This window comes from Oxyura jamaicensis, chromosome 11, assembly GCF_011077185.1.
Source record: "Oxyura jamaicensis isolate SHBP4307 breed ruddy duck chromosome 11, BPBGC_Ojam_1.0, whole genome shotgun sequence".
NCBI lineage: Eukaryota > Metazoa > Chordata > Aves > Anseriformes > Anatidae > Oxyura > Oxyura jamaicensis.
Window position 1 is genome coordinate 8,453,140 of NC_048903.1, and position 27,801 is coordinate 8,480,940.

The 27,801-nt window shown below is 42.1% G+C and overlaps 1 protein-coding gene across 1 annotated transcript; it reads left to right on the forward strand.

The window, feature by feature from the left end:
* Window positions 1–6: 6 nt before the first annotated feature.
* On the forward strand, window positions 7–12,334 carry CCNE1 (cyclin E1). Its single transcript, XM_035336906.1, has 11 exons — window positions 7–221; window positions 337–427; window positions 682–750; window positions 6,069–6,211; window positions 6,291–6,426; window positions 7,622–7,768; window positions 8,972–9,067; window positions 9,420–9,554; window positions 9,643–9,754; window positions 9,836–9,993; window positions 10,830–12,334. Exons 1-11 carry the CDS (start codon window positions 208–210, stop codon window positions 10,950–10,952), a joined length of 1,224 nt encoding a protein of 407 aa, XP_035192797.1. The 5' UTR covers window positions 7–207; the 3' UTR covers window positions 10,953–12,334.
* Window positions 12,335–27,801: the final 15,467 nt, after the last annotated feature.

Here is a 27,801-nt window from a genome sequence, read left to right on the forward strand (position 1 = left end):
CCCCCCCCGGGGTGCCCGGTCGCAGCCTCCCGCCCCGCCGCCGGGCCTTTGCGCGGCCCTTTGTGGGGGCTGGGGCCCGGCTGGCGGAGGCCTGCGCGGCGGCTCGCTGCCGGCCCCTGCCCTCGCGGCCACTGCCCTAACGGCTCCCTCCCGTCCCCTCGCAGGGCCGTTGCTCGCCTCGGCCCGGCCCGACCCAGGCAAGGCACCATGCGGCGGGAGAGGTGAGTCCGCCCGGCCCGCGCGGGGCTGGGGCCGCCTAGGCCGAAGTCTCCATTAGGCGAACCCGGGAGGAGGCTCCCCGCGGCCGGGCTCCTTCTACTTCTTGTTTCTTGGCAGCGACTTCACGGAGGAGAAGGCCCCCGCCAAGGGGGAAGGGGGTGCCGAGGGTGCCATGCGAGCCCGCAAGAGGAAAGCTGATGTGGCCACGGTGAGTGCAGGCCGGGGCAGGAAGCATGGCTCGCCCTGGCCCTCGCAGGTCAGCTCCTGCCCTGCTGCGTGCCTTGGTCCATGGGCTCCTGCGTCCTTTTGTTGGGTGGCTGACGACCATGTGGTGGTCGGGGTGCTCGAGTGGTGGTCTGTCACAGGGCTGTGGTCCCAAAGGATCTGGGTTCATGTTGCAGCGGTGAATGGTGTTTTTTTCCCATGGTTTCCGCTCCTAATACTGTATATTTCTTTTTATAGTTCTTACAGGATCCTGATGAAGAAATTGCCCAAATGGAAATGAATAGAAAAAAGCAATATGAAAACCAGGTAACTGATTTGGCCCTAGGTCATTCTTCTGCATTCTCACTTAACTCTAGAGTTATTTTGCAGTGCGTTAATACTATGAACGCAATGGCACAGATATGCAACTACCATGTGCTGTGTTGCAGTGGCCAAGAGGGCTACCAACCCTGTCTGATGAAGAACACAAAACACTTCAGTTCATGCAGCTTACTTTGGAGTCTTTGCAAGAGACAAGACCTGTATTGGCCTAAACCCATTACGTTAACGCTCCCAACTGTCCTGGGAGTGCAAGGGTGCACCTTACAAAAGCCTTCATGTGCATTTAGTTCCACATGATGGGACTCCACATTGACTTATTTAGAGACCTGCAGGTATACGGTGCTTTAATGTACTGTATCTTGCAGGCCAAAGCATGAGGCATTTTAGCGCGCAAACTGAGTCATGTTTTAGACTCATATGTTTGCAACTGTGTCTATGCTTACAAATCACCCGGGAGAGAGGAAAGATCACTTGTTCCTTTCACAGTCAGCTCTGTTCCTATTGGCAAGTGTCTTTATCAGGCTGACAGAGTACTAGAAGTTCATGATTAGAACCTTGAGGCTTATGCTGTCCGATGCTACTGTGGTAGTGAAGTAGTCTTAATTTTTCTGTGGATAACTTCTGGAAAGTCACTTAAGCTGTGGCTAAAGGACTTAATCAGGCCACTCAACAGAGGTTAGTAGTGACCAGGGCCAGTTTTCCTGAATAGAACACAGAATGTTCTGAGTTACAAAGTCAGTTACAAAGTCAAAATGAACTCCACTAGCATCCTCTAACTCCATTAAGTGCCCTTCTTATATTCTTCAAATCTGACATGCTCTGGATATTGGTATTTATATTGGTTGCTATGTTGGTATACGATGTTGAAAGCATGATGCGTTCGTATATTGAGATGCTGGTTCTAAATAAAAGAGCAAGATTAGCCTACTTTCTGAAGTAGTTTTATTCCATTTTTTCTTCCTGTGCATACACACACATGCTTGCTCGCTCTGTCACCAGGACTTCAGCCAGTTAATGCACATGCAGAGTGATACTTAAACTGCAAAAGTCATGATCAGGGAGTACAGGCCATACTCATTTGGTACGCAAGGCTATGCATAATGTGGCACATCTAACCAGAAGTGGCAGCTGGAAGTTCTAAGACTAAAGTGCTACCATAACAGATGGGCATCATTGTTTGGAATGGCCTCTGCTTGTTGCAACTGCGTATACTAACTATCAGTCAACATATTAAGCAGGGCTCAAATGGTGAGCATTTAATGAGGGGATCTCTCCTTCCCTTCTGTCTTTCTTTGTGCGGTATATTAAACTAATTTCTCACTTCTGACAAGGAAGAGCTGCCTGTCCTTCACCGCAGTTCTTTACCAAAAGATTCATTCTGTTTGGGCTGAGCAAAGGCTTCTCATACGTGTTTATTGCATAATAATAAGGTATTGTTTAAAAAAAACAAAAACAAACATTGATTGAGGACCCAATCCAGGAAAACAGTGGAAAGAAACTTGGAATATGTTTTGCATATATCGATCTTCAACTTTTAAAGTAGATAAAGATTTCAAATTTTGCAGTTTTTTTCTTTGTTTTTGTGTGCTGCTATTAAATGTTATTTTCAGGAATAACTGGTATATTAAAATGTAGGTAGTTTAAGTAATCGATGTCCAAAATAATTATTTAGGAATTTCTCAAATTATGCATAGGATACTGGTGGGAATTTGGCTCTTTGGTTCTGTAGCACATAGATAATAATGGATACCTGTGTATCAGGCCCTACATAGAGAAGGTTTTTTGTTGTGACAAAGTAGCCAGATTGTTACAGATCTGTTTAAAAAAGCTAACATTTGGCTGCACAGCAGCAGCTCTTCAGTCTATGGTGCGACACAAGCTATTCTCTGATACAAATTGCCATGGGCCGCTAATGAGAATATGTTTATGGTTCCAGCCAGCAGCAGTATAGCAGGCTTGTATGATAGCCAGTGAGGTAGTTATTCTGTTGAGGCACAACAATTCTAAAATGCAAGTAGCTATAAATCCACTGCAGCCTATACCACATGACTTCTACATTAAATAAATTGTTTACTGACACTAGGTTATACATGAGGCAAAACATCGTAGTCACATTCCACTTGACGGCATCTTCATAGTCAATTCATTAGTTTGCTTCTGTTGAACATAAGGCCTGAGTTCTTAATTAGGATGCCGTTACCCTTTATGTGATGAAAGGGTGGCTATATCATCAGGTTTGTGACAGCAGAATATTGCATAAATTCTGTGTTTGGTTTCAGAGAAGTGGCACTGCTGTAATTCTGCTAGCAATTATCATATTAATTCTGGCTGCTTTCTGTGGACACATGCACTTCCAAGGCTCTGTGTAAAACAAAATTCATCTAACTAGATTAGAGTAATCCATGCAATTATGATTCAAAGAACATGGTCTCCCCAGTCTAGAGTGGAGAATGGAAGCTAGAAGTGGTAACAAATCTTGAGATGGAACTAGCTAATGCTTTGAGTTAGGAGACAGAGCAAACTTTCCAGAAATAGTTTTGATCAGTTTATCACTAGATATTTTTCCAGAATCCAGTCTTACTGTTGTCAAAATGTTCTATCTAACTGATTTGAAAAATATTTCCTGAAAAGATTCTTTAAAAGATTCTAAAAAAGAGAAGGAAAAAAAAAACACACCCATAAATCTTTGAGGAAGCTTGTTAGCAATATTAACCATATCCAAATTGAGAGCTTGACTTTGGCCTAATGTAGGGCAGGGTGATATTCAGACCATTTTGAAAATTAAAAGTACCAGACTCTCTTATGCTATTCAAAAAGAATGGGAGCAATCTAATTATGTGAGTTATTCTTTTCTCTCCTCTTTTTTTTTTTTTTTTGATACTTCTGGAATCCCTTTCTAATGGCAAAGAAAAGCCCTATGCTTCAACATCTAATACTTCCTGTGAGTGAAAAATGGCTTGAATTAGAGCTCTTACTATTTCTGATGGTCGAAGTAAGGCTGCATTCTAGTAGTTGATATTGATGGCTGTTAAGATGCTACTTTTTGGAGAGAGACCAGCAGACCTTTCCCACTCCTTTGCAAGCTAGTATCTTTGTTTTCCCTTCTCAAAACATCTAAGAGGCTCTCGAACCCTGATTTGTTTCCTTATAGAAGATTGTGAGTGGTGAAATCTCTCTTAAATCAACTGCCATTGTTGTTTCATTGTAGTATGTTTGATATCTACTTTAGGAAAGAACTCTGTGAAGCAAAACCCATTTATTTTAGATGCTGCTGGCATAGTAGGTACCTTTAAATATTATAATTTATGGCTTTTCTGTTCGTTTGCTGATTAACTGATAAGACAGTGCTTCTCCAAAAGCTGTTGGCAGCTGGGCTTGTCATGCAGCTGGGAGGACAAAGTGTGTCTAAAGTCTAGCTGTGAGGGAGGGCAAAAATGAACTTAAAGCAGTGCTAATGTGACACTTATTCAAATTTCAGTTCATAAGATATCTTACATTTTTATGATAAAGATTCTATTCTGTCTTTTTGCATTCTACGTCGCCTAAATTAAATCATGGAACTGGGTGAGGATGTAGCTATGGGCTACATACTACTGGGTTGTGTGTTGGGTAGCTATGTTTGCATGTAGAAATCCAAGGGATAAAACTACCTATCTACCTCACGGTATAAATCAGTCATAACTATGAGTGAACTGTGGCTTTCATTTCTTAAGTCAGTGGTTTCTGTTTCTGAAGCTGGTGCTAGGAGGTAGCCATTTTGTTGGGAAGTGTTGTCACTTGTAGCAAGGACAGGGCAAAAATGAGGTGTGGAAGCTTCTTTGAGAGGGGGAAAAATTTCAGGTAGTGTTTTACTTGCTGACATCTTAAAGATTCTTTTTTATTATTATTTTTTTGGAGTATATTAGGAATATTGTTAAGGATTTCTGACCTTTTATTGCTGCAGAATAGATCACTGCAGCAAGATGGCTGACTCTTACACTTAAGAGAAATGCTGAGTTTTGACTTGCTTATGCATGGTGACGTGGGGCTGGCTTTGTAGTCTACAGTGAAATAAAAGAAATAGTATTTTTCTGGGGAAATGTGAAAGGAGTATACCACAGCTTCTTTAACAAAGTTAGCCAGGAGGAAGGTAACTCTGAACGTACATTCTGGTCCAAATCAGGGAAAAAGGCTATGATAGGTTCTGATGTCTGATGTTTGCAGGCCTTGGCAAAATTCTCTACATGAAATGGTTGACTTGATGCTTTAGTGGCAGTTGCTTAACATGTACTTGCTTTATTCATTAAACAATTTGATCAACTGAAGTGTTTTACTTTTTAACAACATAACACTACACAAAGAACAAGTAAAAAAAATTCTATAAATTACTGTTTTGCTGTGTTCATTGTCAAGGATGTTTCACAGGGGATGTTTCACAGGGAACCAAGAACTCCAGGCATTCTGCCTACGTATTGCTTACCAGAAGTTCTGACCTTGTATTTGTATAATTACAATCAGAAATTAGATTTTCAAGTTGCATCTGCTTATTCTTTACCTGAAGGCAAAATGTGACATGACAATACAAGACACTGACTTAAATATCCTTCCACAGTATAGTTATGGTCCTTCAAAAGCAAAGAAAGATAAATGTTCCTCAGATTTAGTTGCAAACTTTGCTATGAAAATGAGCAACACCTTTCTGCTCCACTAGAGTCCTGTGTCCAATTCTGGGCTCCCTGTTACAAGGGAGACTCATAACCAGATGAGTACTGGTGAGAATCCAGCGAAGGCTCCTAAGATGATTAAGGGACTGGAACATCTCTCCGAAATGCTGAGAGAGATGGGACCCTTCTGCCTGGAGAAGAGAAGGCTCAGGGAGGATTTTGTCAATGTATATAAATATATATAAATACCTAAGGGAAGACACAAGTGGTTTCTGGGCACCACTAAAGAGAGCCTGTCTCCAAGACAAGGGGCAAAGGGGACAGGAGCTTCTGTCTGAATATCAGGAAATTATTTTCTACTGTGTAGGTGACCAGAGCACTAGAACAGGTTGCACAGAGAGACTGTGGAATCTTTCTCCTTGGAGATATTCAAAAGCTGTCTGAATGTGTTCCTGAGCAACCTGCTGTAGATAGCCCTGCTTCAGTAGGAGCGTTGGGCAAGATGACTTCCAAAATTCCCTTCCAGCCTCTGTGATTCTGTACGGTTTAAAGAATTAATCATGGTTTCTGTCATAGTTTCTTTCCAATGTCTATCATCTATTTGTAGTTAAAATTATTATTTTAAAGTCATAGTGTAAAATCTTTTCTCTCATTTAATAGCCGTCCTGGAATAACATTAACAAAGATCCCCATATGCTGATTCCTACTCCAGATAAAGATGATGATCCAATTGGTGTTGATTATTCTCACTTTATACATCTAAATGTTGCTCCAACTAGAGCTTCACCATTACCAGTTCTGGGGTAAGTCTGCTGTTTTGCTACTGCTTGTCTGTCTTCTTTTGTCTTATGACTTGAGACTAAACATATTCCTCTGTATTAGCTGGGCCAACAGAGATGATGTATGGAAAAACATGATAAACAAAGAGGATACATATGTGAGGGATAAACTTTATATGCAAAGGCACCCTCTCCTGCAACCTAAAATGCGAACGATTCTTCTAGACTGGCTAATGGAGGTGAGTTTTTCTGTGCTTGTGAGTATTTCAAATGTGCTTTTGCTGAAGTGTGCTGTATCTGCCATGACTACCGTTCATGATCTTTGCATAATCCATTATCACTAGACACTTGTCATCATATTAAGTTCACCAATGAATGGCACCAAATTACAAAACATATTTATATATAAACACAGTGAATTGAGTTGATGATGGTGCATGAACTGACAATGTATTCTGATATTCATTTAGATTAACAGTGTATAATAATCAATTAGTCCCTGATGCTCTGCAATGTAAGCTTTTTAAGTTCATGCTACAGAGAAAATCTGCACAGAGGATCATGCAAGTTACTGTAAGAAGGAAGGGGTGTTGCGTTAGAGACCAGATGCATCTCACAACATAAAATCATAGAGTGGTTTGGCTTGGAAGGGACTGTACAGGCCATCTAGTTCCAACCTCCCTTCCATGGGCAGGGACACCTTCCACTAGACCAGGTTGCCCAAAGCCCCATCCTGTCTGGCCTTGAACTTTTTCCAGGGGTGGGTCGACAACTGTTCTGGGCAACCTGTTCCAATGCCTCACCACCCTCTGAGTAAAGAATTTCTTCCCTATATCTAATCTCAAATCTACCCTCTTTTAGCTTAAAGACATTACCTCTTGTCTTCCCCTGAGTGTATTACGCCTGCACTTCCTGATAAATAATCCCTCTCCAGCATTCTTGTAGGCCTCCTTTAGGTAGGCTGCTCTAAGTTCTCTGGGGAGCATTTATCTGTTACTGGCTTGTAAAATGTACTGCAACCCCACTGTGTACGGGAGTATTTTTTTGCTGCTTGAATGACTTGGTGACATAGTCTCTATTCTTCATTCTAAAGCAGCTGTGAGAATATTCTCTTTTAATGTGTTGGAGTGATACATGATAGTGAATATGAGGAACTGCAATTCTGACATTATTAGAACACGTGCATTTCTTAAAAGGGCTTTCACTCTAATCTGTTTGTTTTTTTTGAGGAGTTACTGTAGTGGCAGTTGTCTTGTGAGTCAAAGGAAACTGCTTAGCTTCTGCTCTTAGTTAACTTGTTAATTCTCAGTATCAATGAAGCGGAAACCTAATAAGAATTTTATGTCCAGGTCTTGGATTTTTTTAATGCATCTGTAGCATCTGCTTTTGACTCTCTAACACTATTCTTGACCTTTTTAATCTCTCTCTCTCCAGGTTTGTGAAGTCTACAAGCTTCATAGAGAAACTTTTTATTTAGCACAAGATTTCTTTGATCGGTTTATGGCAACGCAACAGAATGTTGTAAAAACACTATTACAGCTTATTGGAATCTCTTCTTTATTCATAGCAGCAAAGCTTGAGGTAAGTATCTCCAGCTTTTACCAAAAAAAAAAAAAAAGTGAATGGACAGACAACAGACTTATTACACACTAGATGCATTTTGGCAAGCTTTATGGAGCTTGATGCTGTGATTTGAATGGGAGACAAAAAAAAAATTTTTCAAAATTCCTCCTATATTTTAGAAGTGGTTAGAGTTAAGACTAGCTAACATCACAGTATCTATCTTTCATCCTAAAAGAATAGTTTCTTCAGTGTTAGAATAAATCTAATGGTTTTAATTGTTGTTGCTAAATGAATTTTTGGCTGACTGCTCTATACAGAGACCACTTGTTGCAATTCTACTGTCAGTGGAGTATCTACCAGATAATATAGTCTAAGTTATTCCTTATTTACTGGAACAAATTGAACAATTAAAATAGTGATTTTTAAGTTCTCACTTTGTCTTTTAAGAGGCATATTAATATTCAGTCTATTTAAGCACAAATTATTTTGCTTCTAAACCATTAGACTTCATTAGTGGACTCTGTTTAGGTGAACCTTACGTTTGTTGAGCAGTTAGGCCAAGCTGTCTCCTCAGGTTGAAAAGCAGCTCAGTTCTAATGGTAGGGTTTGAGGAGTTGTGTGATTTGTTCCAATCCATGCAGTATCTTGTAAAGCTAACCTTGTACCAGCAATATATCTCAGCTTTTGTGTTAGCAGTAACCTTAATGTGGAATATCTAATAAGGATAGTGGTTGTATTGATACAGCTACTGCCTTTAACTGTCCACTGGAACTTCTATGGTTAATTGGTATTAGTCTGCAACTTGCAAGATCTGAGGTCATTACTCTATCAGTTTTTATAAGGTTGTACAACCTGGTAGGTGTACAAGTGTCTATGACCATTAGAGCTACACAACACAAAGGATAAAAGGGTGTTTTCAAAAATAATAAATCTCAATGTCAATTATGATACCACCTCAGTGAAGCTATAGTCAAACAATGTGTGCTGTACTGATTCATCAGAAGTGAAAGATGAGGACTGGGGCAGAAAAGTTTAAAAAAAAAAAAAGTCTATGTATATTAAAGGCAAAGGAGAACAATGAGTTAGGATGGGGAGGCTGGTTCTTTTTTTTCCCCGTATATCTTGAAATGCTGAAGTGGCAGTGGGTTGTTCCGCTTTTTAACATGCGGGACTAGTTAAAAACTATTCCTCATACTGAATGCTTGATCTCCTCTCTCTCAGGAAATTTATCCACCAAAGTTGCACCAGTTTGCCTATGTTACAGATGGAGCTTGTACAGAAGATGAAATCCTGAGTATGGAATTGATCATTATGAAGGTAATATTTCTAAGTGGAATTAGTTCTGCTTTAGGTTATTAAAAAGGTATACTATGATCAACTGAAAGCAGAGAGCCTCAGTTAATCCTAAGTGCTGATAAGAGATTCAATTTCTAATTCAAAAATAGTGTCTTCTAGGTAACAAGTGATGTTCAATATATGAATATTTAACAGAAGTAATTGTTCATCAGCCCTATCAATAGGAGTGTGTACAGGAGAGGGTTAGATGGGCATGTTTCAAAGATGCCTTGACCAGCTGGAATCACAGCTTTCTATCTAGAGTAAATAAAGTTGCATGGTCTAAGTTACGAGTTCTTTATTAATACTGAAGTCTTTATGTCTACTGTTTCAGGCTCTTAATTGGAACTTAAATCCACTGACAGTTGTATCATGGCTAAACATTTACATGCAAGTTGCGTATTTAAATGAGCTTTATGAGGTATTGTTGCGACAATATCCACAACAAATATTTGTACAAATAGCAGAGGTAAGGCTGATTTCTTCCTTCAAATGCTTTTTCATCTGAAAAAGTTGTTGTTTTGCAATAGACTTATTAAACATCTGTCGTCTTGTAGCTCTTGGATCTCTGTGTGCTGGATATTGGCTGCTTGGAGTATACATATGGTGTACTTGCAGCTTCTGCTTTGTACCACTTCTCTTCATCTGAGTTGATGCAGAAAGTTTCAGGTATGTAACACATTTACAGACTGCTTTATTTTCAAATATAAGCCTTAATTCAGGCAGATAAGCATGTGTCTTGTCTTTCAGGTTATGAATGGTGTGAGATAGAGGAATGTGTAAAATGGATGGTTCCATTTGCTATGGCTATACGGGAAGTAGGAAGCTCCAAACTCAAACACTTTAGAGGTATAGCTCCTGAAGACTTGCACAATATACAGACGCACATAAACAGCTTGGATTTGCTGGTATGTATGTGCATAATGAAGACAGAAACTGTCTTAAAATCTCCTAAATCTTGTTTCTTCTTTGGTTAGAACATACAGTAAGTTCATGTGAAGCATTATCAGATTGAGACTGAGTGTGTGCAGATGGTAAAAGACATAAGGTGGTACTCTGGCTGCAAAATTACAGGGGAAGAGACCTGACTTGTACAGCGTTTAGTACAAAAAGGTGATCGTGATCTCAGGCTCATCTCAAAGGACAAATAATTACCCTAGAAATGGGAAGCATATTTCTGCCCTTTGGGGTACTTCAAATATTGTGTATTAGACCTTTCTCTATAGGAAAAATGGGAAATAAAACCTTATCTGATTGAAAAAAAAAAATGAAAATAAAGACTGATCATTTGAGACTGATCTTGTGGGGCTGCTATGTGATGGTGGTTGACAAGAAGTTGAGCATTAGCGGTTCTTAGCTTGAGAAACTTGCAAAGGATCAAAATCGTGTTCAGCAATCGTGCCTTTTAATCTACCTAATCTAAACAATCAGGCTTTTTTCATATTTAGGTTATTTAACTGTAGTAGAAGTTAAACCTCTTACTGTTCAGTGGCTTCTAAATTTAGCTGTCTTGAAAATACAAATACTATAATGCTGACCATCAGATTCCAAAAGTTAATATTAATGTCTTGGGGCTCATTCACTGGCTACTGTGTATTGCATGTTTTTATCAGTTACTAGTATATATGCGTTTCCGGATTGCTAATATATGAAGTTATAAAACACCGAATTATATTAATCTGTTGCATTGATATAGCAAAGTAAAGATTTTTTTTTTTTCCCCTCCCTTTTTCTGTGCTTTCAGGACAAAGCTCAAGCAAAGCAAGCCATATTGGCTGAGCAAAATAGGACTTCACCTTTTCCCACTGGGGTCCTTACACCACCACAAAGTAGTAAGAAACAGTCTGCTGGACTGAAGCAGATGTGACTATACAAACTGTTGACAGACAATTTTGCTGAAGTGCCTGTTCTGCTGGTTCTAACTTCTGCTCCATTATGGAAAGGCTGCCAGTGAAGTTCATAAGCTTTTATGGAATTTGAAAAGGAAACCTTGCCTTTTTCATGACAGAAGATTTTTTTCTATTTGAAATATTTTTATTGAACGTTAAAATATTTTAAAGAAATGGATCAAGTACACCAGCCACTTAAAAGCACACCGAAGAGTGCTCCAAATGCTGCTATGGAGGGTGATGCTTGATGTGACCAACTATTCAGAAAAAGGGCTTGAAATTTAGATAAGTTACTGTGTCTGTGCCTGTTTGTCCTTTGGATAATTGGCAGTTATACTGTTCTCTATTGATATATGGGCAAAATGTGCTGTGGAAGACTACATTTCAAAGCCTTTTTTTCAAATGGTTGGCTTACAACCTGATGCCTTTTTAAAAACTCTTTATTGTAAATGCTGCTATGTCTCTGTGTATCCATTTTTAATAAAAATGCTGTCTAAGACAGCTGGTTTTATGTATATTCCTATTTTTCTTTTAATTATAGTCAGCTAAGATTTTTCAGACTGTGACCACTAGTAGCGTGGGAGTTGGGTGCAAAGAATATAGTAACTATCACTTTATTTATTTACCACTACTGGCTTACCAATGAAAGCATCATTTTTGGATACTAAAGATAAAATTTTCATGTTGGGCTAGTTAGATTTTCCTTATTCAGTTGCAAATGACTAAAGGGGATAATAAGTATGACAAGTATATCGTGAATCCTTCCACAACACATGCTGATGACAAATGTGTTGGGAACTTCTTGAATCAGTGTCAGGATTGTTGTACTTAATAGCAAGAAGTGATCAGTAGGAAAGAAGCTTATGTGTAAAGAAAACAATTACTTAAACTTTGGGATTTCGGTATATTCTTTGACAATTAGTCACTTGTGCAAATTTGAATTCTGCATGGTGTGTGCCTTTTAATCTACAGTTTCATAGGAAGTGTTGTCTTTGTTCTTTGTAACATCTGAGAATTCATAGTAAGACCATTTCTGGAAAGTCATGTTTCTGAAGAAAAGGGAAATAGATGTAAAGATGGTTGCTTGTTTTTCTTATGATGTTCACTTTCAAGGACTGTTCAACAACACTAAAAACATCTGTGAGACTACTAGGGTTCACCATGTCCTGTAGATTGTGTAAATGCTAGAACATTTGTATTTCTGGAAGCTCCTACTCTGCTGATGGTTAACTTTTCTAAATGCTAGTTTCCACCGAGGCTGCTTTAAGTTATTCTCCCTTTCCCTTCTACCTGACCCAGTATTCTGATAAATGTTAAAGCTCTGATGTAATAAAAATGCCTACTGTAACTAATAGTAAGTTAATTATTTGGTGCTTTTTTTCCTTGCAATGAATGGTTATAAGCCTGTGATCAAGTGTAAATGTTAGCTCAAGAAATTTGCCAGTTCAGAGAAGTGTTCATTTTTCAGAGTACTACATGTCCTAGACAAAGGAATTTTATATTTACCCACTATTAAAAGTGTTTGTAACAGTGGAGGGAGTATCAGGACATGTTTTGGTACTTGTCCTTACATTTAGAATTCAAAACTGGGGGGGGGAAGGCAGGGAGGACCTCTTCCTGGGACTTTAGTATTATCGCTAGTTCTTCTCTTACTTCTGTGCTTAGCTGAAGTTTCACTTTTTTTTTTTTTTATATAAAGTCATTTTTAAACTGACTGACTCCTTATAAATGAGAATTACACTTTATTACCTTTAACTTCAATAAAATAACTGTAATAGCGTCACAGTTATGAACGCTAACTTTTAGTTTGAGCTAAAAGAGAACTTTCTGGTCAATATTTATTCCTTGTTCTCTGTGCTGTGTGGGGAAAACTATTTGCTAAATATATTTAATTATTCATGTAACTGGCCTCTTTCTAAATCATATCTCCAATTTAGATGTTAATCCTGCTAATATGATAACTGCTTTCCACCCTCCTCAAAGGTCAACTTGCTTTATTTCTGTTAAAGTGGTCTGTTCAGTGGGTGGAGATCTTGGCTTGGAGCTTTCCAGGTCTGAATGCAGCTGCACACCAGAGATTCTATACTTTCCAAGAGGGCTAACCTACTGCATTATCTATTTTCTTGTCCATTTCTCACACAGCCACAAACAAAATATTCTTAAATCATTGATCTGTATGTAGATACTTATGTCTCTGTTCTGTCTTTCTAGGGTAGCTTAAAAAAAATTATGCACTAGTTGCTGTAGAGTAAAAGCCACTTTGGCGAAGAACAGTAGATGTTTTTTAAGGGGAATTCTTTAAATGAAAATATTCATTGAAGGAAAATAATTGCCCCTATAAAAAAAAATAAAATAAAATCAGGAAGTTCCATCACTATTTCTTTGCCTCAGAATCCTATTCTCATAAATTGTCTGAAGTCATGAATCAGCCTGGAGATGGATTTTTGTTAGGTGGGCAGAAGGAAGTAGGCAGCTCTGCCTGGAGAGACAGGAAAAAGGGTTAGTGTGTTTACAAGTGGGGTGAAGTTTGTGCAGCAGATGAGCTGACATCAAACAAGATGCTTCTGCAGGCTGCTTTGAACCTAGAGCACAAAAGATGGAGAGAGGGATACAAGGGAAGAAGGCCCCCAGAGTAACACATGATGCTGCTTACTGAAGACAATACTTGCTCCTGGCACAGGAGCCTGGGGCTCGCAGGCTCTTGGGAATGGCAGGAAAACAATTCAGCTGTGCATTACTGTGCATTCTCTGGCTTGAAACTGTCTCTGTTTAATAGCTATAGACTGGTGTAAGGCATGCTGGAAAAGAAATTGAATTCTGTGCTAACCCAGGTGGCATATGATTACCTTCCTCCTGAAAGGTTTGTCATAACTATGTATCAAAACCTCACCTTGGTCTGAAAGCTGGGGACATTGGAGAAACTTTCAGAGAAAAGAAAGTGCTAATTCTCTCTTACAGCTACAGTAAAATTGCCCTTGAAAGTTGGTGGTAGCTGTGATCATATTGAATGAAACGGCTCTGAATTATTGAGTGGAGGCTGTAATTGTGAAACAGGAACAATGGGGAAACAGGAGCAATGGTGAATGAAAAGGATGAAAGTGCATAGGCAGTACTGTGGTTTTGTTGGGTGCTAAGTTGTAGAGAATGCTGCAATTGTCCACTGGTAGTTCATAAAATAGCTCTCCTGTATGGTTTGTCTCCTACAAAACAGTAGGATCATTTGCCCAAGGCTGTCAGTTTCTAGGTCTCAGGTCAGCATCTCCTCTTGGTTCTCAGCTTGGGAATTGCCCAAGACCACACGAGGCTCTCCTCCAGACTTCTGTGGGAATCACACCCAGGGAGGGTACTGCAAGATTAGGTAAACGTGCTCTGGTAAATATTCAGGGGAGCAACATGCAGTGTGGCAGGAGGGATGGGCAGTGCGCTGGCTGTTATGGGATGGACCAACTTTACCTTGCTTGATGGTATAAAACCTCTCCTATTTCTGGGAAAACGCTTCCTCTGGGCATTTAATAGCATGCATGTATAGTGTCACATTACTCATCCATTTCCCTTCCAAACCTTCCTTCCCCACAACCCTGTCACCTCCAATAAATAAACTGAAGGGAGAGAAATGGTGATACCAGCAGGTATACTGTGAAATAACACAGGTTGACTCAGATTTTGTCTAGCCTTGAATTTGCTGGGAATTAAGCACATCTCCTCCTTGCTATGGAGGCTGAGGTCAGCCTGACCTGAGCTGCTGTAGCCTTGATGGAGAGCTCTCCTGCTGGGCCTGGGCCCTGGCATCGAGTGCCATGAGCACCACGTGTGGATCTGATGATGCTGGGTCGGGAAGCAGACCTGCATGCTTGCTGCAGCACTGCCTCTGCCCTCTCCCCTGCACTGCCTGTGCCAGCCTGCAGACCTGCAAAGGGTGGCTTAGACAAAGCCAAGGTGGAGACTTTTATCTGTAAGATGTCAGGAGGTAAAGGGTGTATACCCTTTAATAATCGGGGTGAAAACTTTAATGTACATTTCCTGCATTTTAGCACTTCTTGCAAATCTGTGAAACTTCTGTGCTTCGAAGTTGATGACTCCACAAAACAGCCATTTGGTTTGGGTTTTTGAACAGTAAATATTTTGGAGATTTGGCTCTTTTAGCCATCCTACCTGCAAGTGGTTCAAATTAGGTCTTATTGTTAAAGTATAAAATCTGCATCTCAAGTTTTGAATTGTCTTTTACTGACACAACTTATATTTAATCAAACATTTAATTAAGACCGCAGAATATTTCAATAACGTGTAATCTGTCTTCTTTCAGTCTCTTGAAATAATCAGTCCAAGCCAAGCACAAAAGAATAAGTTTGTATGTGAAGCTTTTTATTTCTGTTCATGGTGAGTTTGAGATTGGAAAAAGAAAAAGTGTTGTTTGTACACTGAATAAAACCAGGGTTTTCAAGTCTGCAGGCTGGTATGTTTGAGGGCACATTAGATGAAATGGCTATGAAGGAAGAATGGAAAAACTTTCTGTTCTCAGAGTGCTTTGGTTCTAAAACTGCTGGTGATTCAGAGAAGCAGACTGACTGTGTATGTATTTGGAAACTATTTTTGTTTAACCGAGCTGAATATGTTCTTGTGCAACAGGTATAGTGAGAAGGCAAATGTATTTTATGAAGTACTGATTTTTTTGAAGTTTCAACAGGGCTGCAATAACATTCCAGGATGAAATTCAATGGTTTACCATTAAACTGACTAACCAAAACAAACTTTCCTCCTGATAGTTTTTAAAGCTCACTGCCCTGTGCTGTAGCATCAGTGGTTTGGAAACGGTCTTTGGCGCTTGGTTGCAAGGCCTGGGTGGATGCGGCTGCAGCATTGCAAGCACTCAGCCAGGGTGCAGGGTCCCCGCGTGCTCTAGCAGCACAGGAGATGCATGAGCTGACAGGCCATCAGACTTCAGCCAGCCTGCACAAAAGAAAAAATAAAAATTAAAAAAATGAAAGGTTTGTTGCTGTTTGGTTTGATATGTGATCGCCTAGGATACAAGCAACAGCGATGCACAGAGCATACCCCAATATTCCTTTGTCCGGCAGATGTGCAACAGGTAGACCTGTGCTTCCCCTTCCCAGACATTTCAGTCCTTAAGTATCTGCTTGTTTGAATTGGAGCGACTGCTGTCTAAATGTGAGGAGCGCAAAAATCCTCTGTCCTTAGGCCTGAGACAAAGGGCTTACTGCTACTGACTGGTGCATGTACTTGGATGCGGGCACCAGCTTCTGCTATGGGGCAAAGAACTGCCGGCAATCACCCAACAAGACTGTCTCTTCTGTTGAGTGAGGAAATATTTACTTTATCAGCATGTATTCCTGTGATGTACCGCAAGTCTTAAATGTTACACTTCTGTCTTGGGCTTTGCTACAGAAACAAGAGTTTAGTTTCTTAGATTTTTACGAGCCTGGGAAAGAGGAGGAGCTAGTGGATTTATGGATAGTGTTCGTAACTGTGGTGGGGAAATGGTGCTCTAAATCTAAATGCATTTAATGCCTTGCAGTATTTCAGTTGGTCTTCACTTTTTTTTTTTTTTTTTTTTTTTTTAAAAAAAAAAGTATTCAGCTACATATATTAACGGACTCTTGAGCTATAAAAGCAAAATCAAATGATGAAGTGTTTTTGTTTACTAACTGTATAGAATAAAATTACTTGAAACTGAAATGATTCTTGTTTTAATCATGAACTAAACAATTTTCCTGACAGAGGCAAGCAACAAGCCTGGACGTTTCCTGGAAGTTCCTGCAGCTGAAGGACACAGCACGGCCATGATTTTCCCAGTACTGAAAGCTCATCTTGGAAAGTTGTGTTTTCCTCTACTGGAGGCAGATTCTTTTATTTTCAGTAATGTCAGGGGAACTCTAAACAAAAATTTCTAAAGTATCTTGTGCACAGATGTGGGCTTTCAGAAAAGGAATGGCCATGCACATTGATGATGTAGGGATGAGAAATCCATTACGGCTGGGAGGCTGCAACTGCTGCTGCCACACCAGCCAGTGGCACAGGTCACTGCGCTCTATGCCAGGAGTCGCTTTGGTTTTAAACCTGGATGGAAGAGACCTCAGGTAGGACTGAAAATGAACGGCTTATCTGGAAATTAGGCACTTGCTGCAGTGGAAGTAGAGATATAAAAAGCTTTGTAGGATTTTTTTTTTTTTTTTTTTTTTTTTTCTTCACTGGGGAAAACAAAAAGCAGCAACAGCGGTTTGCCAGGTTATCGTGTTCAGACTCCAGTAACATGAACTCACCTATTGCATGCCCTGCATGTAGCTAGAATAAATGGTATGAGCATTTTTGGATTGAATCCCAGAGTAACAACATCAGAGAGAAAAGTGTAATACAGTGCTATACTTGATAATTCCATGCAAGGTTTTTTGCCTTTATTTAAGGTGGTACTCTACCAAGAAGCCAGCCTGTGCAGCTCAGGGCCTCAGCCCCAGTTTTCTGTATGTTTAAGGATTATTGACCATGACAAGAATTCACAGATAACCATTCTAAATCACCCCAACATTCATCTTCCAAGTACCTGCCAGCTCTCAGTGTAGTATCTGGAGCATACAGCTTGCAGTGAGATTTGGTTGTTACACTTTAAGCTTGTTACATTTTAAGATCTGCCTGAGAATAAACAAGTTGTTCTCTCATCTCAGCCAGATCTGCAAAATGTTGGTTTCTGATGTTTGTGAAGCTGGAGGTGTCCCCTCTTAGACGTGCCAGGATGAGGATGTTATTTTAGCACAATGGAAGTCAAGTGAAAACCTCCCTAAGCCTTGATTTGGGCAGTCTGGTTGTCAGCCACAGGCTAGCAAGATCAAAGAAAAATATTTCAATGTTGGCCAAAATCTTGCAGAACGAAGAATGCACTGAAGAAAGGTTAGCTTATCCTCTGTGTTTTTATTAGTATTCTGGGCTTCAGTCTGCAGATTAATAATGGCCACAGACAGTGTCTCTTCATATTAAAGTGTCTTCACATGAGCAGTTTGGGTGAGTGTGGAAGGACTGCGAGGCACAAGCAGGCTGTCTCGGCTCACCCTCATTGACAATGAGTCAACACTTTATATTAAAGGAGAGACAGTTGGTAACAGTCATTAACATAACAAAGTGCCCCGTAGATCACTCCATATTCATCTGATTTTTTTAAGCAACTGTGTTGCCCTGAGAAGTGGCAGCAGAACAATTTGTTAAATATTTTGCTGCCTGGGTCACCTACTTTGCATGGAGTGGGAGAAGCACCTAGGTGTTCGCAGGCTCTTGCTGGATGGTTCCCCCTGAAGTCTTCTGGTAGAAGATGGCATTTGCTTGCTGTGAGAATGTGCTGATATGTAAATATATTTTTTAGCCTGTTTTCCTATCAAAACTATGCTCATGGGGGTTTTCATTTTCTTCCTCTCTGTCTGTTGGCTTTCACCATTGGAAAACTGAGATCTGCGAAAAAGAAAGGCTCAAAGGCTTGGCCACCCTGCTCAGAGATTGGCCAGAGCCCTGGGTGAGCAACAGCAGGGTTTGGTGCTGGGAGGGCAAAGGTAGGAAGCTGGGGGAAGACAAGGATGAGGAGTGATGGGTGTGGGGACAATCAGGGGTGCTGCACTGGCAGCTGTGACCTAATTCTGGTATCCAAAGGGGCTGGAATGAGGGTCCTGAAAGGGGATGAGCAGAGGCTGACAGCCCTCCAAGGAGGGATGGAGCACTGTGCAGGAGCACAGCTCTGTTGGTCCTGCTGTCATAGGTTGATTTGCTTGACTTCTGCACATACCTTTGTGCTAGGATGATGCAAGAAATGTCTTGGTTGAACCTAACAAGAAGCCCAAAGGTGTGTTTGTCCAGAACAACCTGGCTTTGTCATTTCTGCTGATTGCACATGCTCTTGAGTTCTGCTAAGCCTGCAGTTTTCTCCTGTGGTTTCCACAGGCTGCTTGAGGGCTGGAGCCTGGTGGCACCAAGGCTGTGCTAGTAGCTGCAGCTAGTTTGGATCCTCCTGTTGCAGAGGGGGCTGTTGTGCCCACCATGCAGACTGTTTCATGGGTAGACACAATGGCAGGGTTCAGCTCCAGAGAAGGGAAATCACGACGAATTTGCTGTCTGGCAGCTGCAGGTGGCACCAGGAAATCGGTGGAGATACCAGAGCAACCCTGGTGAAGGGTAGTTCTGAGTTGCATCAATTCACCCTCTGTAATTGCTCATCTGATTTAGCGAAGTGCTTAAAGTTATCCATGCCTTCACCATGAAGGCAGTGCAGAGACAATGGATGCTTTGGGTTTGGGATGGCTGTGTCCTTCCTTGCACCTGCTGCTCATGAGTATCAGAGAGATTCTGAACTTCTCCTTAGCTGTCAGCACCAAGCAGGACTGGATGGACATCTTCCATCCACATCTCTGCCCACCGCAGCTGTAGGAGATGCTGGGCATCCTTGTGTCTGTGGCACAGGGACGAGGCAAGAGATGCCTGAATACGTCCCTTTGTGAGGGGCTACACTGGGGGTTGCAGGCTTCTTGAGAGACTCAGAAAGTAGGCTGGGAGTCGCGAACATGAGTCCTGGCTTGGAAAAAACAGCCCCAGCTCAGTGGCACTGCATTCATTGACTTAATTGGGATGGTGAAGAGACACGCGAGATGGCTGGGCTTTTCACGACCCCTTCTTGCCAAGCTGTGGCCAGGGCCAGCGCAGGGAGATGGTGGCAAGGACATGAAGCCAGCAAAATCATTAACGTCAGTTAAGTACTGAACATGCAGATTACTGACAGGTTGTTGTTACAGCACTAAAGGAAATATAATTAATAAAACTCACCCACCCACACCACAAGCCAGCCCTTTGTGTTCCCGTTGCTTTCCTACCGACTGCTACATCTATCTCGTTTCACAGCCCTGCCTTCTTTTCAGCAGCTTCGGACAACATTAACATTTGAATTAACATAAAATCACTTTCTAAAATCTGTTAACATTTATAATGTTGCTATACTTTGCCTGATCATTGCATTCTTTCTGTCATTTTGAGCTTGGTGAGGATTTCTCTTTTTTCAGATGATACCAAACATAGACCTATTATGCTGCAAAAACCGCGTATTTGTCTAATGATTTCCCATTGGTATCTTTGTTGCTATGATCCAAAGCATTAAATAGAAGCTAGTGCATTAACGCTGTGTTGTTCTACATAATAAATTTGAATATCCCCAGATGAATATTTTAACAGGGATTTTCTGAATAAAATGCATATATGCCAGGGTATTAGCAATTACTTAAAATCATTTTTTTGACATTTAATGTTGACATCTAAAATATTTCCTTTAATTTTTGGTTGCCTCTACAAACAGAAACAATGGCATTTGTCCTAGGAAAGGCTGGGTGGACAAATAACATTTTTACTCATAATGAAATGAAAAGCAATAAAGAAAATGTGCTAAATGTCAACAGTAAAGCATATCTTCCGTTTGTGTATTATGAGGAGAATATACCCCAAAATTCCACACACACACAAAAACCTTTAAGTGAGTTAATATGTTTGAATATTAATGGTTTGACTGTTAATCCATTCTGATGGTTCAATTTTTTTGAAAATTGGCTATTTGAAGACATTATTACCTCAATAAATTCTCTGTGGTCACTGTGGTAGCCACAGTATGAAAAATAATAATCATAAATCTGAATTTACAAAATATCTCCAAAATTGCACAGATTTGCTTAGAGAAACAAAAGATGAAGTATATATTATCCAACTCGATGTATTTTTGTCCTTGCAGGAGCTGTTTGTATAAAACCACAGCAGATGGGGACTGCTGGAGGGTACGATGGTCTGGCAGGGCCTGCAGGAGAACCACAGGCCTCACTTGTGTCCTAGAACCATGACACCTGGGGTGTTGTGTGGTAATAACTGTGACTTCAAGCTCCAACCCTGACTCTATCCCTTCCTGTGATGTGTAGGCCCCATCACCATTTTCAGCTCTCCCTCTTTTCACCAGATGAGCAGTGAGGAAGCTGTCCTGCACAGCCGGGCGCTTCCCCTCAGCCCCACAGTGTGTGGTGGGGCAGCCTCCCCTCACGATCCCCGCTGGGGGCAGGCACCTTGGTGTGTCCCCACCCGATCCCTGTGTGGGCACCTGGGGAAGATTTTTTTTTTTTTTTTTTTTTGTTTTGTTTTGTTTTGTTTTGTTTTTTGTTTTTTTCTCTGCCTTGTCACTCAGCTAATGGCATTCAACAAGAGTAGGCCTTGGTGAGGAAAACTGGGTAAGGCCAATAAAATACAGGCCCATGTAAATCCATGAGAAGTCTTGCCATTATTCTCTTTGCTTTCATTTGAACTGTTGTGACATGAGTAACTTGTACTTGCTGTCTTAGATAAATGTTGTATCCATCCATATGTTGGAGCAGGGCAAGGAAAGAAACTACTTCAGAAGCCCACGGGAGTGGGGACATCCATGAAGTCACCACAGGTGTGTGGCCTGCAGCTAGTGCAGCGCAGCCCTGCTTCCCCTGAGGCGAGGTCTCCAGACACAGGCGCAGAGCCTGAGCACAGGGTGCCCTCACCCAGCATGGCTCCGGGCTCGCCTCAAGGCTTAGGAACAGAGCAGGTGGCCTGACTTCACTGCGAAGCCCTTAAAAAGCACAGCACCCTGACTGTGAATTACAGCCTTCCCTTTCATATCTGCAGCTGAGTTTGACATGTGTAGCTGCAGCTGGCCCTACCTCTACAGTTTTATTTGATAAATCTGATTGATGAAGTTTTTTTTTTTTTTTTTAATTCCTCTCAATCTCTTTAAATTAAAAAAGAGAGAGAGAGAGAAGTTGAAAAGAACTGTAATTGCAAGAGAACGCTATAGAAACCTACAGCCAGCAGGCATGCTTCAAAGGCAGCAGGGACAGCCTGGACCCTTTACTTGCTGGCTAGTGAGGGCTTCAAATGCTCCTACATGATGACTGTGTTTTATTTTTGATCCATACCAAAAGAGCTTAATTGGAAGGTACTGCTCTGTTTTTTTTTTTTTTTTTTTGTTCTTTTCTTTTTTTTTTTTTTGATCTATGTGTCCTTTTCAATTCTGTGAGCGTGGCTGTTGTCAGAGCAGATGCCAGAGGACTCAGCATAATAGTGCAGGAGTCCCTTCTGAGTTCAGGAAGGCACGAGGGCTTGGACAAAGGGAGGAAGGCTTCTGGGCAGTGGACTTGGGGTGTGTGGGGTGCAGGGGTTATGGTACCTGCACTCCTGCAGCCCCTTGACTCACGGTGGGCTGGCTGCTGGTCCACACTGCTGCTCTCCTAGCAGAGAAGCTGGCGTTTGGGTTTGGCGTCAAGAAAAAGTTTCCTCATCAAACAGCAAGAGATCTGTTTGGTGCATTTGAACCCCAAATATCTGTACAGCTGGCATGTGTGACATGAGCATCCAGGAGTCCGTCTGTCCTCTGTGTCCTTGTGCATACACTCTATGCCCTGACGAACGGCAGCACCAGACAGACACGTGTCTCTCCGCAGTGCCTCCATCTGAGTGACTTCTCCCTGCTGCTGGTGCATGGGGAGCTGTCCCCGTGCCCTCCTGTCACTGCCAGGCTGCAGCTGTCCCCATCCTGTCTTCTTTGCGAGGTCTGGGCACAGAGCTGCTCCTTCTTCCCCCTTCCCTGTGGCCTGCCTGGCATGTTCCCCGGCACAGCTGGGGAATTAAGCAACTAATTTTCATTAGTGTCAATGCGCCTTGCACATAACTCTAAACTACCAATTAAAGTTATTGATTCAGATCAGTAAAGGTACTAAATTCCAGTCGGAACTGAAAAAGCAGGTACTAAACTTATGGAGACAATCTGTTTAATGCAGCAGTGGATTAAAGCAACTGATTTATCATCTCTGTCTCTTTACAAACACTAATCCTCAGGATGTAGGTCTTGACCAGCTCCTGTGCCTTTGGAGTCTTTCATTTCATCTGGGACAGATGTGAGCTGCGAATCCCAGACTATTGCCCAAGAACAGCCAGCCTGTCAGATTTTTTTTTTTTTTTTTAAATTAATTTTATTATTACTTGACTGATTAATTCTACAGTATGACTTTTGCATAAAGGCAATTTTGTGTTTATCAGTTTGGGATTTATTTATTTTACGACCCTGCAAACATATATGGTACCAAAGGCCTGACATTTTTCACTGACTTCTGTGACTCCTTCCAGAAGTGGGTCCTTAAACCACTTATGTCTTTACAAGGCATTATCAGTCCTGCATCCAAGCTGTGGAGAAGGTCTTCAGCATTTTTCTGTTTTCATTTCATTGACTGAAAATCTTATCAAAACTGGTTGCTGCCAGAAGTCCTTGATATTTAGGATAATTTGTCCGAGAACATACAAAAAAAGGCTTTGTACTTTCTTGCTAGGCCTGAGTTGGTTCAAGAGGCGTGGATGTCTGAGTTCCTGTGCATCAGGAGTGACCTCCGTCTGCTCAATGCATAGCAGTAGTTTAAAAAGCTAATAGTATGTTTGAACTAAGAGCGAGAGAGAATGTGAAATAATATTATAATTGTGCATAACAGAAATTTCTATAATTAAAAATGGAATTCTCTGGCATGGGAGCAGAAATAGCAATTTTCTACTCAGTGAAGCTCCAAATTATTTTAGAGGGAATTAGATGTATTCTCCTGGACTATGATCATTCTGAAAGATTTTTTGATGCTAAACTGTATCTGAATATTGGAGAGAGCAAGCTGTGCTGTCCTCTCACCTGCTGACAGCTCGGAGGCTGAAACATCACCGACAGCAGTATTGTAGTTTTTGTATTTGTTACACAGTTGTGGTCTCTCCTCATGTGATTGCAATGTGGGAAATAACTTTCTATAACCACCCGGTGCACATTTTTCTGTGTTTCAGCCAAGATGGACATTGGCTTTATATGCAATGGCATCCCGAGACATGACTTCCTTGGTGTTAGCAGCTGAAAGGCAGTGTGGTGCTCCTGTTGCATGACAGACAGCTCTAAACACCAGCCACCTATGCATTCTCCATGTGAAACACCAGTGTGCCCAGGAGCTGTGTGGTCTGGGGATCCCCACATGTGTCATCCCACTGTCCACCAGCACAGTGGCAAAAGCAAAGACTACCCCTCCCCGCCCAATTAAAAAAAAATAATAATCTTTTTCTATGATCAACCATTTCAGCATAACCCTCAAAACGTTTCTGGCTTCCCCATACCTGATCTTCCACATGCCAGAAAGCTGCCTAGATGGGCCGTGGAGATAATGGCAAAGAAATATTTCGGATATGCATGTGCACCAGAGCTGGCACGAGGTTGCCCTCTAGTTTCATCTCCAGTGCTGTTCACGCCAGGCTGTAGCCACCCAGTTGTGCTTTTTCTTGTGGTCCTCTGGTGTGTCCTCCAGGCTGGGAGCCTTTTGTGGTTTTTCATTGCCTTTCAGCCCTGGGTTAAGCTACGTTAGATGCATTTTACTGAAAGTGGAAAAAAAATCAAGTGAGCAATTACATGGGAAAATTTCCTTGCAGTGTGGCATTACCCAGTGCTGTCGATATGGGGGTGCTGGTGTGGCTCCCCCTGCTTTTGGGCACAGCCTCGTGTCCTCTGGGGAGGCAGCAGAGGGACCTGGCTCCTCCAGTTGAGATTGGTGTAAATTGATATAAATCATCAGGAAGCAGTGGGTGTCTGCCTCCATTAGCTCCAATATAAATATTGCTGCTCTGCCCTCGCTATAGACAGCGAGCGTTTCTCTGCTCAGCAGCCCAGTGCCCGTGCTGACAGGCTGCCTCAGCAGTGAGGCTGCCTGCCTTGGCCTTTGGTCCTCATGCTATGGAGAAGAGGGCTGAGTTTTTGCTTAATGTACTAGGCGGGCACCCAGGGGATGCTCGGCAATTCCCAGTGCTGCCACAAACTTCCAGAGTGACCTCGGATAAATAATTGAATCGCTTTCTGCAGCAGCTCCCCTTTTGGGGAGAGAGGTGGGAGGAGTAACAAAAGCCTCCTCCATCTCATCTTAGGAATGTATTGTTTTCAAAAGCATGGCACCAGATGCCTTCTATTCAAAGAGCTGCCTTTGCCTTTTCAAAACAGGTCTGTTTTCACTTTGCACTTGGTCTGCATTAGAGAGGTTTGTGACCAGAGGCAGCTCTGGAGGCAGAGACCTTCCACCTTTGGTCAAAGCCTTATGAAGAGGTAAGGGGGATGTTTCTGGAAATTTTAATCTCTGGAAATCCAGTCCAAAGGTGGGAGGGTAGCTGTGTGGGGAGACAGTTGAGGAAATGGTTTGTGGCTGTGGTCCTTCCCTCAGTATATCCATACCTTAGCAGGACTTGTGTCTGTGCTGGGGCATGAGGGCTTCACTATGACCCTGCCTATAGCAAAGCTGGTTGCTGCAGGAGCCCATCAGCACCCCAGTGCCTCTGCTGATCCCTGGTTGGGTGCACCCTGCTTTTCCCAAGGAATTTCTCCAGTTGTCCCCTGACGTCTGTGTTAGACCCAGAGACAGCCAAATACCACCCTACCTAGCAGCACAGGGAGGTCAGCCGAGGGAACATATTTTACTTGCAGAGCTGACATAATTGTTTAAAGCAAACAGACAGCTCAATGTTTTCGCTAACTTACAAAATCTGGCATCTCAGGAGAACGTGTTTGGACTCAGCAAGGCCATTTTCACAGGCCACAGCAAGGCCATTGTCATTAATCTGTGTTTGGCATTGCTGCTGGAGAGTGTCCTCTTTGAATGAGATGTGTTCATGGACTGGAAGTTGCACAGCCCCACAAAACACTGATGGTGTTTCTGTGGGGTTGTGCAGTTTTACGTGGTGGGATCTCCTGGCTGCACCAGCACAAAGGTCGCTACTGCTGCTGGATTGTCCGGCAAGGGACAGCTGTGGTTGTAGCAAGGCCAGTGCCATCATATCACCTGCCTGGCTGGGGAAAAATGTGGTCTAAATGAGGCGACAAGTGAATGATGTGGTCAGAATTAAAAGGATGAATATCATCTCCCTGTAATGAGCTCTGCTTAATTTGTGGGAAGCCCACACATGCTTTATCTGTATTCTGGCCAGCTAGGAGCCTTAAGCAGACTTCGTACAACCATTTGTCACAGCTGATTCGGGCAAGGCATATAGTTGAGATGTAAAATGTGTGACTCAACCTCTTTTTTTCTTTCATGTATTTCCTGTGTTGCCTGAAGTGGGTTCTTGGAGAGCTCACTGTCAGGGCACAACTGGTGGAAATAGGGTGTAAGGACCGCTGCTCTTCATTTTGGGCACTAGGGCTGGATGAAGGGGGAAAAGTATGGGCAGCTGAGTGGTGCAGGCTGTGTGTCGAAGTCACTGCTCTGTGACATGTGTGGCTGCTGTTCTGTCTGTGCAGATCTGATAAGGAGTGAGCATTGCTGTATCATTGACAGGGTTTCTGGATAAACTGGTGGCCAAACAGTTGGAATCTGAAGGTTTTGAGGTGATACTTTTGCAGATGTCACCTTGAAGTGCTTGAAGATCTGGTTTATATGGTCAACTTGCATGCCCATCTGCTGTGTCATGTATCTCATGCAGATTTGTTTTACTACTCCAGCTCTTCTCTCCTTTTCAACACTTCTATATGTGCTTCTCACTGTCTTTGTATTGTGTGCTTTATATACCTTTCTGCTGTGATATATATTAACTAGTCAGGCTCCCAAGAGTCTCAGAAGGTGACCACAAGATTCCAGTAATAACTGTGTATGAAATGTGCTCTGCAGTGTTTGTGCATTGTGGAGGGCTGGCATTACCTGATAGCTGGAGAAGAACCTATGGACAGTGATGACTGAGCTTGCTCTGAGTTGTGCCTCGGGCTCTCATGATAACTCTAGGTGAGTTGCCAGCACTTTTTCCAGCTCACTGTGCCCAAAGTCAGGTGAGCATAGCTCACCAGGGCACATTGGTGGTGTTGAATGGCTTCCTGAGCCAACACCAGTGAGGCACCATTCAGCGCAGTGGAACTAGTGATCACTTACCTTGTCACCCCATCACAGATGGCTTGGGTGGAAGGGGGCCTTTCCAGACATTTTTAGCAATGCATGTAACAACACGGCAGCTCCCTTCAGCATGCAACAGGGTTCTCAAGGTATTGTCCACCAGCTTCTGATTGAATTTGGGATGACCATAGTTCACGCAAAAAAATGCAGCATGTGCCAATCAAGAAGTACAGAGCACACAGTAAGTACAGTTCAAAAGCTGAATATTAGTAATGATCAATTAGCATGAAGGTCAGTGGTCAGCTTGGAAATGAGTCAGATGAGAAGGGCAGAAGGAGGATTTGAATGGGAAGCAAACTCTTGATTCATACTCGGCGTTTAAAGTTGTAACTCTGTAACAGTGGGGGTGGAGGGCAGCATTAAGTAGTCCCGCTGTCACACTGACTCAACCAGCATGTAAATCACAGTGGAGAGCGCGGTGGCTTCTTCGTGGTGCTGAAGCATCGCATTGTACTACAGAAGGGATTTCAAGTTGCAAAGAGCCCTCCTTGCCCTCCACCCACCCTGAAGCCCCTGGCCAGCTCAACCCTCCAGCACTGCACAGCGCCACAGGGCTGGTGTCTGCTCTCAGCATCACCAAAATGTAAAATTCTGGTCCCTGGTTCGCACCAGAATGGTTGGGATCAGTGGTGAAAGGAAGGTGCAGGGCAGAGCTGAGGAGGAGGGGAAGTCTCTGGGGTCTCCTGAGCATCGCTACTCAGCACATTGTTAATGTTTTGGGGGGAAGAAGAAAAGAAGAGCTGTAACCAATTAATTAATTTGCAAATTTTGCACAGATGATCCAAGTGTGCCACATTAAACAGTAATTGGCCCTTCCCAGTGTGTATGTGCACTCTGAGATAAATAAAAA

Bases quoted from the DNA above. Each gene is read 5' to 3' on its own strand.
- CCNE1 (XM_035336906.1), top strand. The intron at 6,427-7,621 runs GTGAGTTTTTCT...CTCTCTCTCCAG, and splicing joins TTCTAGACTGGCTAATGGAG to GTTTGTGAAGTCTACAAGCT. The intron at 9,755-9,835 runs GTATGTAACACA...CTTGTCTTTCAG, and splicing joins GTTGATGCAGAAAGTTTCAG to GTTATGAATGGTGTGAGATA.